The 16175-nt window shown below is 29.6% G+C and overlaps 1 protein-coding gene across 1 annotated transcript in view; it reads left to right on the top strand.

Moving 5' to 3' along the window:
• The first annotated feature begins 12784 nt into the window (after window positions 1-12784).
• LOC123292613 (GTPase-activating Rap/Ran-GAP domain-like protein 3) overlaps window positions 12785-16175 on the top strand; it is a 176602-nt gene continuing 173211 nt past the window's right edge. Inside the window, exon 1 of the mRNA XM_044873327.1 lies at window positions 12785-12939. Within this exon, the coding sequence (XP_044729262.1) occupies window positions 12785-12939 (155 nt within the window). The remainder of the gene's footprint in view (window positions 12940-16175) is intronic.

Below are 16175 nucleotides of genomic sequence, written 5' to 3' on the forward strand. Positions count from 1 at the left end.
TATAAATAAGAAAGCAGATACACTTTACAGGAAACGTCGATCTGTATTAAGAAGGAGAAGAAGAAAATAATTTCAAATTATGTGAAGCAGTTTTCGTTAAATATTTAAATTATGTCTTTCTTAGCTATGATGTTATAAATAATTAATGAATGGCGGTGACATTTTTATTTAAATCGCACATACTAGCTGGGCCATTTTAATCTATACAAATAAATATCTCGTTTTGTAGTTAGCCAATCAAAAAATAATTTAAATAAAAGCTAAAGAATTTGATGAGGCCATCATATTTGCACAACAGAATAGACCTAGTTCTTGGGGTTTCTTAATAGATCCCAAAAAAAACTTACAATTTTTGTGTATAACTTTTTTTCGAAAAACGTTAGCTTTCGGGGGAAATGCGACTTCAAAATATGACATTATTGAAATTTATCGACAACTGCGAAGTCGACACAGGAAAAGTTTTTGATTGTCCTTGACAACTTTTGGCTAAGTAATTTTTTCGTAGTTAGCGTCTTTTTTTTCGATCAATAATGACATATTTTAATAATAAGTCACATTTTTTCCGAAAGCTATTTATAAATTGTTAGTTTTTTGATGAGGATCAATTTTCTAATTTAAAGTGTTATTCTATCCTTTACCGTTTAGAATATAAATTGGCTATTAAAGAAACCCGAAGAGCTAGATCTAATCTGATGTCAGAACATGATGTCTTCCATCAAACTCTGCAACTTTTGATGAAATTATTTTTTGATTGGTTAACTACAAAACGAGATATTTAGGTGTATAGATTAAAATGGCCCACCCTGTATATACTAATTTAAAATTTTTTAAATTAAAAATTAATTATATTTGTATGTTATGAATTTATTTTTTTTAAATAGCTGAAGAAATTTCTCGCAGGAAAATTAAAATTTTTCTGCTATTGATTTCATTTTAAATTGTTATCATACCATTTATTTCTATATATAGAGAAAGTGAGCGGATGAGAGAGGAAGCTACGGTGTAAATTCTAATATATTTACGTAAATGAGAGTACATCTTGGTACTGATGGTAAATAATAATGTAAGGTTTACACACTCATGCAATTTGATGTACAATTAAACTGAACTCTCATATAGCGTCTACGTGTTCAAGGTGGATTACAATTAATATAGTGGCAGTTTTTTAAGATCGGAGCCTTCCTCTGTCAAGAGGAGTATAGGTTTGAATCACCTAGTTTCGATCCCGATTTCTTGTGGCTTGTTTCCCCATGCTATCGTGAGGTATTCTATTCCGAGATCTTTTCCACCCTTTCTCCCTATTTGGATATGTTCTTCGCATCTTTTGTCCAAAGGTTACCACATATTTTCCTTACTTTTAATTTTCCACTTCAAGTACTTTCAGCGCTTCTTATAACATGACCAGCCCATTAGAATTTTAATTTCTTTATTACCTTCTCAACCCGTTTTGTTCTCAATTTGCCAGTTTATTTATATTTTTGATTCTTTGTTTTTTCCGTACATTTAACATGGATCTTTGCATTTTATTTTGGGTGCTAGGAATTGTTGCCCGAGAACTCCCTAAACAGTTTGCTATATTGTTAAAGTTGTAAATGGTGAACTTTTCAAGTTATGGTCGAACTGAAACGAAACTTGCTTTTTTATCGGTCTTCTACATTCAAACATAAATGTGCCACTAGTATTTATTCGTTCCATCAATTATTTTTATCGCGAAGTATAAGAATTCTGGAAGCCAATTTTTTAATTGTTTTTAATCAAACTTCATCAAATTATTTTTATTAGTACTTTCGAGTAAAAGCACACAAACTCAAAATATCTTTAATCAAAAAAAGGTGACAAATATACTTTCCCCGTACATAGAGTTGAAGCGTGGACACCGGGTAACCTTAAGTACTAAACCGGGGTTTCTATGAAGTGATTTAAGGGAAAACGAAGCATCATTGACGAAGAACTAATCGTTGTGTCCTTGTATTATTTGTCCTGAAACTTTATGTACTTTCCCAGTTTCTTAGGGCACAAAATTCCTTCAACCGGTGAAAAAATTACATCGAATCCACTATTTTAATTCAAGACTTTTCTTATGAAATCAGGATTTGATGAACCTATGTAGTTTTTCATAGTTGCAACGAAAGGTTTTTTCGATAAAACGTCCCAAATAAAAGTTGTTCTACTCAGAGAGGGGCATCTCATAAAGGAAATTTTGCACGAATCTGCTTCATTGAGTATAATAATAAACATTTATAAAAGCACCGTTTTTAACCATACTTGTAATTCAATTATTCCATATGTTACAATACTTTTATGCTTACTATGCAAACAATTCAAAATATTTTTTCACTTGACGAGATGTGAAAATTGCCAGTCCATACCGAAATGTGTGTTGATGTAGATACTGCCAGCATGTAGATAACATTAATATGTATTATTTGTTTAAAATTGTTAAAAAACATTTATTTTTATACGTCAAAATCGAATAGAATTTTAAACATTGTTACAACACAACTCAAAAAATAAATAATGTGAAACTTTGTAAAATAAAGTTTTTATTCACCATTGGCGGCGACATTTAAATAATTCTTGTGGATCAAGAGATGAAAAAATTAATTTTTAATGGACAAGCTTTTATTGTACTAAAAAGTTGAAATAATTTTATCTATGAGTCACTCATACCCGACTATTAGTAAAAACTTGAGGCGCTTTATTTAAAATATCAAAAATGAATCGGAACGCCTCATGTACTCCACATGCCTAATTATTTTTCGATTCATTCTTGATATTAAGCGCCTCAAACTTTCATAAAAAGTCGGGTATGAGTGACTCATAGATTATTTTCTACTTTTTAGTACAATTAAAACTTGTCCCTTAGTATATATTTTTTATTAAAAGTTTTAATTTAAGACTAAAAAAATTGTATATACAATATGGTGGAAGCGATAGGAAAATTAGGACGCCACAACCATACCATGCATTGTCATCCAAACTAAATGTACATGTAAAACAGCTCAATCGGTAACGGGAAGTGAATCAAATTTGACTTGCAATATTTGATTACAGACAGACAACGGGACAGGTGAAACTAAATAAAAGCTTGTAAAATGAAGTTTGCTTAATCAAGGAGGAAGTGTTAAGAAGAGATAATTGCTTTAACAACACTGAGCTTACAAGAAAAAAACAAAAGACTAATAATATTTATAAAAAATTATTCTAATTATTATTCTCATGAGCATTTTGTTAGGAATGTCTCTTTATTAATCGAAAATCTGACACTTTATTTTATCGTTGTACGAAAAATTTGAAACAATAGTAATTTGAAAAGAAAATATTTGTGTGGTATTGTTTTCGAGACAGTGATAAGATATACACTATTGGAGTACGTTTTTATTTTATTTCTTTTAAAAAATAAAATGAAAAGTCCAAGGAACAGGTAGATGTATAAAATGTGAAATATTAACATACATATATTTTTGTATGGTTTTTCACCGTAAATTTTTTTTTTAACTTTCACCCCGTTTTGCCAAAATCGAGTTTTCATCAGATCTCGACGTTCTAAGGTGTCAGGAAGCTTCCCTGACTACTTCCGCGAGGGTGTCTGTATGGCTGTATGTATGTGTGTGTGTGTGTGTGTGTGTGTGTGTGTGTGTGTGGGTGTGTGTGTGTGTGTGTGTGTGTGTGTGGATGTATGTAAACCTCTCATAACTTTTGGACGGCTTGTCCGATTTGATTGCGGTTGGTGCCATTCGAAAGGGCTTGTCCAAGCTTAGATTTTGAGGCCTATTTCGACCGAGAGAAATCTCAAAAAAATGAAAAAAAAAAAATTTTTTTAAAGTGTTTTTTTTGAATAACTTTTAAACGGCTGTATCGATTCATTCCAAAAATCAGCTAATCAGCTCTCAACATCAAAAAACCACGTCGATGTCCACCAGTCCGGTCAAAATCGGTTGATTCGTTCGTGAGTTATCGTTGACGAAAGAAAACCCAAAAAAGCGTTTTTTCGGAATAACCTCAAAATTTTTTGTTCTATCAATTGAAACTTAAAGATTCTTCATGAAGCTTCAAAAACTGCGTCGAATGTCACCAACATCAGAATAGATAAAATTTTTTACACGTTATGAGTCAATACTTAGCGGGAAGTTACAGGGATGACCTGCAGGGTCAACCGTTTTCCAAATTTTTTCTATTGAATTTCTTTTTATGGTAAAAATTTGTTGAGTAAATAAAAATAGATATAAATTTTCTTACTGAAAATCTGAGAGAAGTTGTGTCAACATCATTTCTTTACCTCACTAGTAGAGTAAAATTACGCCTTGTGAATGGATTAAAAGTTCGGGCAGCGAAACTTTGGCGTTTTTCTTTTCACATCAAAATAAATATTTTTTGAAATTTTTTACTTTCCCGGAATGGTGCAACATGTCTAACCAACAAAATGGCGTCAAAAATTGAATTTTTTTCAGAAATTTTATCATTTTTATTTTATATTCGCAAGAGGAGACATTGGTGCATATCCAAATTTTGTAGGTTTGTAGTCAATGTTAAGAACTACTCCTCATATTTTTTTGGGGTGACATAAAGACATAAATTTGAAGTATGCATTGTCAAAAAATATTGAATTCTATTAAAGGGGTAGAAAAAAGTTGAAAACAACCCCCAGAATCACTTTTTTGAAAATATCTTTAATCAATCGATTTTATAGATACGACTATAAAACATACCTATGAAGACTCTCCATTAAATAACCGTTTTCCTTAATGCCTTTTGCAAATTGAACCGATTTTTAACATCATCGCCAATTCTTTAATTGTTCCGGATACGGCTCCCTAAACACGCACTTGAACGCACCTAACTAAGAACACTATCTATTAAATTATCTTTTAAACGAAACCAAAAAAATCAAAATCGGTTCATCCGTTTAGGCGCTACGGTGCCACAGACAGACAGACACACACACACATAGCAGTCAAACTTCTAATACTCCTTTTTTAGTTCGTGGGTTAAAAATGCAGGTTTCCAGTTTGAAGGGTAGTTTAAAAGTTCATTTAAATAAACAATAACTATGATATGGTTATAAAAAGATGGAAATATGAAAAATTATTAAAGTATTTTAAAATTAGATTTCTGGTTTAGTTTATTCTAGCAAGATATTATCAACTTCAGATTTGAAAAAAAAAAAAAATTTCATCAACATCGGTCTAGTAATTTCTGTATTTTGCTCGAATAATCACACAGATAGACAGACATATAAACAATATTATAACCATAGACATAGTAATACCAGACATCGCGATTGATATATTTTCTGTATTAAAAAGTTGTGCCAACTTTAGAATTAGATTTTAGTGCCTCTGATCTAAAGGTAGAGCTATCTTTGTTTTACTTTGGGTAATTGGTGAAATGTGACAGAAATAACTATATCGTAACTTTCTTTGCATCTCTTTTTAAAATTGGAACATCCATTTCATGGAATTCGCACTCTATATACATATAATCTCATTGTTTATAACAGTAAAGAAGAAGAAGATAATAAGAATAAATGCAAATTTCATTAGATCCTTTCAAATGAACACTCGGTATTTTATTCGCTATTTGTCTAAAAGTGATAATAGTTATATGGTAATAATATGTGACATAGCTAAACCACCCAACAAAATACTATCCTTTATCATGTAGGTGCAAGGTTATGCCTGTATTGTTGTTAACTTACCTTGCTAATATCATTCGGGTAGGTATAGTAATGAAACTCAGATTTTGATGGTATACACGACACACATAGTTGGATCCAGAGAGATTCATTCCTGTGAGTGAGAAAGATAACTATAATAGCGAGATGGACACAGATGTTTGTGAATAGTGGTTTTAGTAAAATTTAATATTGGTATACTCGACCAACCTCAAACACATTTGTAGATATTTGTTTCAGTTCATTTTATTTGACTGGAAAATTTAACCTTAGAATTTTGTAAAACGATGTTGTATTTTATCAACTAAAATTTTATCTACTTTTTTAAGCAATGCATTTTCAAAAAAATCGAAACAAGCCGCATCAAATGACTTACCAATAAAAAAAAATCGGAGGCAGCCATGAGGACTGCGATAGAAGTGAAAACTTAATGCTGTATTTAAATTTTCTAACTGATTGTAATATTTGAGATTCTTGGGTCTGGTTTAAACGCTGCCCTCCGGTATAGTAATCCATTGCTCTACCACTGGGAAACTGTACTTACATATACCTAGTAAAAATATGTTGATGCTGATGATAATGACGTAGCATATCTGTCGCGAATCCACAAGATTGTACCCAACCAAAAATCTTCAAACACGCCTATATAATTTTTCACTTCAAAACTCATTACTTGGTTGATTGATTACTTGTCTTTCTGCAAGTCCGTATTTTATGCGCTGCTTCAAATTTAAATAAAAAGGTCAAATTTCAAAATTATGATGAAGTAGACACAATATGTGGATTTTCCGATAATAAACCACGTTTTCTCAATATTTTATTATCTGTGTTTGATTACTCACACTACATAAAAAAATTCTATGTCAGTATAATTTAAGCATTAAATACACAGAAAACTTTTAATGTTTCATATTATCTCATCTAGTTTAAAGTTTCTATATTTATAGTTATTGGATAAATTATATGGAAAGGTTATGAACCAAGTGTCATGATTCAAAATGCATTTATAATTTTTTTGTTGGATATTTTAATACACAAAATTTTATCATTATACGTATCGTAGTTAATTAAAAAATCCAAAAATTAAAAAAAACATTACTGCCCTGCCAAAAAATTACTTAAAAAGTAAATAACAAGTTGTTTTAGTTAATCTGTATATGGAAAGTAATAAAATTGTCGTAACAGTCGTAATAATTGAGACCTTTGCCCAGCCTATGGGATGAATGGCTTCTACTATTATTATAATTATTATTAACATTCGGAAGGTCGTTCTGTGAAACACTTAAGAGAATCCTCGACAAGGTTTCTTACAATATCCCGTCTAAATGTATCTACATACAAATCTGTTTTTGAATTTAGAAGTTATGGTGAAATAAACTTCTTTATTTTGGACAGAACTTTATTACTGATAGAATTTTATTATTGATAATCTCATAAACAACAAATGCAAAAAACATACCCAGCTGTTGTATTTGTTACCAAATCAGCTAATAGAAACTAGACTATTTTTTGTTACTCGTTATTTTTATGCATAAATATTTTGACGTTAGTTGTTTATGATTGATATATTATTATTTTGGTTATAGTTATTTTGACAAGAACTAGTAATTATTATAATAAATTTTCAGAAAAAGTGATGTTATTAGCTGTAATCCACAGCTTCAGGAGTGTGAAATATATACCTTTAGGAATGAAGTAATTTCTCTTGGCAGATAGTTGTACTACATTTGGCATTAATATTGCTAGATCTCAACTCCAAATTTCATCAAAACTTATTCAATTGTTGCCGTTAAAATAGAGCAACCAATGATGTTTGAATGATGCAAGAAGTTTTTCGAACGATAGTAGTTTAAAGAGGAATAGGTAGCGTAATGTGCAAAGCTCAACTCAGCGGTCTTTAATTACTTTTAAGCCAAGTATACTCCTAGATTGCTATAATTGAAGGTTATTTAGAATATTTCATCGTTACAAGAACGATACGTTAAAGAAGTTCACAGTGAAAACAGACCTCTCATATCTGCTAGTACATAATATTCCAGAATGTTTATAATTTTCTTTGATCATTGCTAAAATATTGAAGCCGAATGTACAAAATATACAGTATTTGTTATAAAGACATTTTTTACATAGTTTTATTATCCATTCATCCATCTAAATAAAGGGTCTTTGATATTTTGTTTCTTGTTTTGATACATAATAACAAAATGTTCGCTAGAATTAGTTTTCATTAAAAAACACGGGATACTGAAATACATGTTGGAAATGTTATTTTGTAAAAATCTAATCACCAAGATCATGATTTTTTGGCATATATTTCATATGCTTAAAGTGTGTTTCATCATTTAATATGTAGGTATAGTTGCGAAAACGAAGCACTGAAGTTCGAAAATTTAAATTGATTCATAAGTAATTAAAAATTTGCAAGTTGCATAAATAATCAGCATTTTATAATGGCATTTTAAATTGACTGTAAATATACTAAATTCACAAGAATGGGTCTCCAAGGTACCTGGTAGCCAAAATGAACGGTATCCTCGTCGTCTCTTGGAGTTTTCGGGCAATTCGTTAGTAATCTGTCAAAATCATTACTCGCGGGTTTTTGGGGTCGAGGAACACGAATATTGCAACAGAATTGGTATCCGAGGTACTTTGTGCCCGAGGTGAATAGGGAATACCATTCACTACGGGCACTAGATAGACCCCAAAAACTTGCGAATAACGATACTTTGACACAAAGCGGTTTAAAAATAGAACGCAGGATGGTCCAACGACACTAAAATCATTAAAACGCAAAAAAAGTAATTTTCCAAGAAGGCGGCGAAAGGATTAATTTTGCGAATACGCAAAATCAGATTTTGAGTCTCTAAACAACCCCTAATTGAATGAATGAATAAAAAAAATATAGTTTTCGGTCACCCCTATTTGATTTTCGTAAATGAACTGGACTATCATTTACATGGCCTTAAATGTTGTATTTTATATTCAGAAAATACATCTTACTACTAAAGAAGAATCGTTTATAACCTAAGTGATTCTTCTGAAAATGAGATATTCTGTTGTTCAGATTTCATATTCATGCAATTCTTAAATAAATAAGTACAATCTAAGTGCACATACTTACAAGTTGATTGATATATTTCTACGAAACAATTTGATTTATTCTAACGTTTACTTCGAAAAATGAAAATTTAATGTTGTTATATATTCGTACAAAACTACAAAACTTTTATAAGAAATTTAAATGGTTTTGCTTGTAGATCAGATTCTCAATACCTTTCAACGATACGGCTTTAGCAATCCCTAAAAACGGGTACAATCATAGGTTAAAAAGAATTTGAAATTTATTTTACGTTCTGGCTATTCAATTCAGCTTGAGTTCGTAGCTAATAAGACATGAAAGGTCACTTTGAATTAGCGAGTTATTCTTGACAATTTCGATGTATGAATGCATTCGGCAGTAATTAGTATTTTATCACTCGTAAACTGTATGGTCTTCTTATTCAATCTGTTATCAGTCACGAACTAGAGTTGACTTTTGGATGTCTTTAAGTATCAAAAAAAAATCTTTGATATGTTCTCATTGAAGTTCAACAACTTTTGGTATAAGGTATTTATTTTAAATGTAATTTAATCTGCAATTTGCATTAAAATTGTGTTTCTGAAACTGTATAAAAAAATGAAATCTGTGTGTGGCGTGAGTCAAATTCTGTTATCTAATTTAGTTAAACATGAATAAATCATACAGTAAAAACAAGTTGTCAAGAGATCTAATGCACCATGATGATAGTGCAGATTAAAAATTTTGACATTGATTCATGATGCTCTATTTTGCAGTTGCTATTGTATAAAATGTTATAAGTAATTTAATAATATATCATCAAATCGTTATTTATGTTCTCTACATAGCAATGATAAACAATAATATTGAAATAATATTGAACACATATTAATGTATCGTTGAGATACTTCCACTAGGTTAGAATCATACCAATTATTTTGTTTTTCATTTATTCTCTGGATATATGAACTGAACTAATGGTTTTTGATTGTAATGAATACATTAAGTGGAACAAAAATAATATTTTTTGTAGGCGATATTGATTCTTACAGGCTCAGCTGTAAATGAGAAAAGCCAGTGTCTGTTGATATCACATAAAATAAAGTTCACAAACTAGAACCCCGACGCTCTTAAAAAATCGTTCTTTTAAAAGTATGAAAACATGAAAAACTTTTCATCTTAAATTGTTATGATAAGTAAAATGGTCATAGCAGCTGGGGAAGGACAACCTCTGAAAATTATATTTCGTTCTCTCAAATTCTGTACTTTAACTGCCCTAATTTTAGTTTCCACAATTTTTATATTTGTGCACGGTTTTTACTCAATAAATATAATATCAAAGTTCTTATAAAAGCTCTAATCATTTACAAATTGCATGTTTTATTGTGTTTAATGGCATTCCCATTTTTTTGCTTTTTTGTTAGTTCCCTGTCCATATGCTATCTAGTTCTGCCACATTTTCCATAAATACCACAATTAATCACGTAATTTGAACAAAATATGAAAGAGAAATGGATACATTATGAAATCTTTTGTCTTTACTGCCGGGCGGTAAAGTGACTGGAAAAGCAATATTCATGTATCTCGAAGGCCATGATGCTCTAATACCGACCTGCCGAAAGGTCTTGTCTTATAAACTGTCTCTCTTTAAACGGTCAGTCTAGTATTTAACATAGCATGTAATTCCTTTACTTAGTTTTGATTATATTAATGGAATTATTACGAAATTGAGCAACACAATTGTTTGTGTTGCTCAATTCAACTTCAACGATTCTGTTATTTCAAGATAGTACAACTTCACTTCAAATATATGAGATTTTTTGAACATATTCGGCACTAATTTTAATTTACAAACGAACAGCTGGGTTACAATTTTATTATTTTATAAAACAAAAAAAATTATAAAAAAAATTCAAGTAGCAGCTTTTAAATAATTCAAGTAGCAGCGAAAAATCCAATTAATACCAATTCTATGGTGACATGACTTGATGAAAAATGGGTATTTTTTTATATAGGTACTTATCTGCTTTAAGTTTATCATGGCTTTTCATTCATTTTATTGGTATGCTTAAAATAGTAAACAGTAAATATATTTTAATAAGTAAAATTGTAATATGTATAATAAAAAAAAAAACAATTAAAATAGAACTTTTTATATAAAATTTTCAACATTTTTTGTATATCAAAATGAAAATACTAACCTTTGCATTTTGAAAACTTGTAAAAAGAACGAAAGGAAACGATTTTTTTTGTTTTAAATATATTTATTATAAATGAAAAGTTGTCTGTTGATGTGAATATAATATAAAAAAAGTTTTTAAATTAAAAAAAATAAAGTTTATGAGTACAATAAAATTCAAATAGGAAAATTACTGCTATGAATATACAATAATAAAAAAATATACAAAATTAAACAGTAAATTACTGTTATGAATACTAATATTTAAAGCATTATATTCTGACACAATGAAAGTAAAAGATTTTTGTTGATGATACATTGCTTTGTTTTAATTTAAGAATAGGCTTCATAGATACTCGTTAGAATGAGCTTTCAATTTTTGTGCTTTGTTACTATAGAAAGAAGAAACTTGAAAAAAGAATTGGGAAAAATAATTTTCTTTATATGACATTACCATTTCAAATCGTCTTATGTTCTTTTGAAAGGTTTTGGAAAATTCTTGGACAATAAAAAGAAGGTGTGATGCTGATCGCTCATATCATCAGAATGTTTGTTATTAGCATGACGTTCTGTACACAATTATTTACCTGAACAATAAAGATATTATGATAGAATAAAGTTCGATTTAAGAAGCTATCTATACCTTCATTTTACCCCACGGTGTTCTTAGCTATGTTAGAATTTTGAGTTTCGGTCTTCGAAACCCTTTAACAAATAGAAAAGAGCTGATGATTCTTAAACAGCTTTGCAGATTTTCTTGAAATATAGCTAAGAGTACTCTCAATCAAATTACCTTTCAAAACAAAAATAAAACATCGATTTATCCATTTAGGAGCTACGTGTTCCAAGAAAATCGATCAAATGTGATTTTAAGAAATATAACATTAACACGCTTTTATAAGCTTGACCAATAAGTAAGAATGTTCAGATTTTATTTCTTAAATTTTGCTTTTAACCACTTTCGGGTGCCTGAACAGTATGAAAGCTATGAAAACCTGAATGGCAGTTATGAAAGCCTGGGATCACGACCAGTTATGAAAGGTTCACTGATGGAATAATTATAGATCTACTTTGATACTAATATCAAAAATAGCTTACAAAATGAAAATTTAAATGGGCATAGAAGAGCAAAAAATTTTTAGTTCTTCAAATTTTGATCTTCAATATATTTGAAGTGGTTAGATTAGTGGAAAAAGTGTTGGACACCTTTTTTGTAGAACGTTCAACTTCCTACGAAAATATGTGTTGAGATCTGCTGTACATTCAATAAATGGCAAGATATGAAATTTTTCATATTAGGTTGAGGTTAAAATTAATACTTTGATGAGGAGAACCTTCTTATTATTAATATCTCATATTTGGAGATCATTTTCTAGAGATACAAATAGCCGATTGTTTTGACCAACTCAAGTTAAAAGCAGATACATCTCCCTGAATATAGTCCGAGCGGCGCCCATGGATATATTCATATTTGGTTATCGTGATCGCTGAAAGCACGCGGTGAAAATACTTAAAAACACGCTTAATAAACATATGGATTAAAAGCATACAAAAATTTGTATGATCATGTAAAAAAGTCAATGTTCAAAAGCGTAGTATTTAAGAGCGTATTCAAAATTGGGGTGCTTCACCGAAGAGCATCCTGCTTGATATCGATTAATTGATAAGATTATTTTGTCTTCTGATAATTTCTTATTACATCATTTTAAATGCAAACATAAATTTTAATAGTTTGCAAAGAACTCATTTTATTTACTTATGTTTCATATTATTTATTTTTCATATTCTATTGTTACAGATCTATCTATATAAAATTTCTATGAAGTTTTATGTGTTTTTTTAAAACTATATCATCCTATGCATCATTTGAATAATGGATTCAACAGCTCGTCGTGGGAGGCCACGTTTACAACGATCTGAACGTGTATTCAGTGAAACACAATTAAACTCATGGGAACTATTTGTAAGAGATTCATTATTAACCATCGCATGGCCTGATCTTATAAATACAACACCAGCTCCCAGAAGGTAAGTTATAGCATTTTAATGTATATCTAATAATAAAAATGCTTTATATATAAATCATAATATTGTACCTACAGGAAGACTAATATACAGGAATGTACTAACATACGTTTTATTTCATACATATTTATTTTTTTATGCTTAAGAGTTTTATGAATTGTGGACAGTATTTTTAGCCAAATTGTGGTTTAGGTTTTAAAAGACAAATAGGTTATGAGTAATAAAAGGTAGGTAAATATTGCTCGGAATTTGTAAAGAAAAATTTGTTAGTGTAAAATTTTGAATAAAAGTATACCTATTTAAAAAAAATCATATAATCGGCTTAAAGTGTTGGGTCACGCAAGCAAAATATGAAGAAATGTTCAAAACTTTTAATATAAGTATGCTCATGTTGTTAAAATTTGAAGACAATTTACTTGGCCTAATATGAGATATTTGCAATAAAAAATGCCATTTTTAATACACGTAACATAGGAGAAGCGTGTGAAAATGGCGTGACAAGTCGTGCGAAAAAAAATAAGATTTACGTGCCATTCCATCCATTAGTAGTCTATTAAATACTTTTCAATAAATTAAAGACTAGGGGCTGAAATATATCCAATGTTAATTGAAAATGACGAAATTAAAATGTCAAAATCGTGACTGTGTAAAAAAAAGCTAGAAAATGAGACATCTTTACCTGTATTTCAGGAAATTTTTTTTCGCACTACTCAATTAATTACTCATGATTTGAATACGATTTTGTTTTTATTGAACTTTTCTATATTCTTAGCTCAAGACAAAAGTTTAGAAAAAAATTAATTGTAAATATTTCCTACAAAATTAAAATCTTTTATTGCTTTTTTTCAATATTAAAAACAGTTTCCATTCCAGTTCAATACCAAGGTTTATAGAGTTAAGAATCAGGTTTAAAAATATTCTATCGATAAAAATTATTTTTTAGTTTGAATACTGTTAATGGAAAACTCGTTATAATACAACTTTGTTATTATTCAAAGTAATTATGTCAATTGTTCATTGTATAATTCCAAGTTGGTATTCCAATTTGAATGCTGTGAACTATAATTTCATTCATATAAGAATGATTCTCTGTGTCTAGTAGATAACGCTAACGGTGCATAAAAGCAATAAAGCAAATAAATAACAACCGTTTGATGTACTTACTTAGAAGTATCATAATTTATTGTCACTAAGTAATATTTCGAAATGAACATCAATACTATAATTTGTAAACAACTAAGTACCTAAGCAAAATACAGCAATAATTATCTCAAGTACGTAATCTTACGTTTGTTATACCATGTATATATGAAATATACATAGTATATTAAGTTTAGTCTCAAGTTTGTAACGCCTAAAAATAATGATGCTAGGAAAAAAATTTTGTTATAGGTGTTCATAAAATCACCTAATTAGTCCATTTCCGGTTGTCCGTCCGTCCGTCTGTGGACACGATAACTCAAAAACGAAAAAAGATATCGAGCTGAAATTTTTACAGCGTACTCAGGACGTAAAAAGTGAGGTCAAGTTCGTAAATGAGCATCATAGGTCAATTGGGTCTTGGGTCCGTAGGACCCATCTTGTAAACCGTTAGAGATAGAACAAAAGTTTAAATGTAAAAAATGTTCCTTATCAAAAATTAAACAACTTTTGTTTGAAACATTTTTTCGTAAACATCACTGTCTATCCGTGAGGGCGCCAATTAGGCGGAAATTTTATAAAATGTACTATACTTGATTATCAGTTATGTATGTGTCACATGTTTGTATGTGTAATGTGATAAAGAAATCAACACTGACTATGCATGGTATTTCAACAATTAACTCAGTCAATTGTTTGTTTTCACTTGTTTTTACATTATAATGGACTTCAGTCTCTATAACTTTGATAAATATACCATTTTTACGAATATTAATAATAAAATGGTCATAATTAAAAGAGATAATTTCGAATTCTTATCTCGTAGGGTATTTCCAGCATGGTAATTGCAGTCCCTATGCTAAGGCTATGGTAAATGTTTATTTCGAGAGAATTTAGCGGGAAATTAAATTTAAGACCTTAGTAGAGCTTTTTATGAAATCTCAAAGTTTCAGAAATTTTGACCGTATAAAAGATAAATTATGCCTAAGTTCCCAATTTTGACCAGTTTATGCTTAAATTAATATCTCGAAAACTAAAATTATTATCCAAAGTTTAATTTTATTCTAAACCATTCCTTTCAACTGTCCTTTTTTTTCAATTCTGTCGAAAATTCAACATTTCTTAAATATTAATATTTAATGAAATATTGACGAAAGACCAAATACCTTTTTCATCAGCTTTAATTGTTTATAACTTGCTATTAATTTTTTACGTGTTGAAAAAAGCTTCTAGCACCTATATTTAGATATCATTCCCAATCCAACGAGCTATCACACGTATTTTTACGACCAGTATTTCTATATTTCACCAATTTGAACTTGTTGGACTAGACTATAAGACTATTTTGACCAAATTAAAAGAAATCCAAATGGAATCGCCTTTGAGTTTGCTATAATTGCTACGATACTACGTTCTTCATGTTAGGAGAAGTGCTAAATATAATTACACGATCTATACGCAACTATTGTTTGATCGAATAATCCTGTAGTATAAAGTAAGTAAGAAAATGTAATTTCCCATAAGCAGAAAGTACACTACAATCAATCTAATAAGTTTTATATCATATGTTTTTTTTTCTTGTTCGAACAAAACTACAACAAATACAAAACGGAAATAATGTATAGAACAGAAGAGATTAATGTGAATGAATTTATCACTTTTTTATGTGCTTAGTAACTTTATAATTTTGAATACACTACCAAAGAAAAGTTTTAATCAACAATTATTTATTTATTATTTATGTTTTGTTCAATAGCTTGTATACAAATATATAAAAAATGAGTTAATGTTGACAAGCAAAACAAAAATAAAAATTCGATCAGTTGAAAAAATTACACTCTGTGTCTAGAGCTCTTATAGCCGGACTGGATAAGCCGCTTGGCATGAATCCAAAAGGTCCGGATACGTACTCCGGTGCGAGTGAATTTTTTTTAATTCTCTTCAATAAACAATTATTTATATTTTTTACTGAACTATTATCGAATAATATGTTTTCACCTCTTAATGCAAAAAAAGTTGCGCTAACTTACTTACTTCTACTTAAGATTACCGTTCTTTTGGAAAATTTCATATTAATTTTGAATTCTAAAAAGCGGGGA

This window comes from Chrysoperla carnea, chromosome 2 (assembly GCF_905475395.1).
Source record: "Chrysoperla carnea chromosome 2, inChrCarn1.1, whole genome shotgun sequence".
NCBI lineage: Eukaryota > Metazoa > Arthropoda > Insecta > Neuroptera > Chrysopidae > Chrysoperla > Chrysoperla carnea.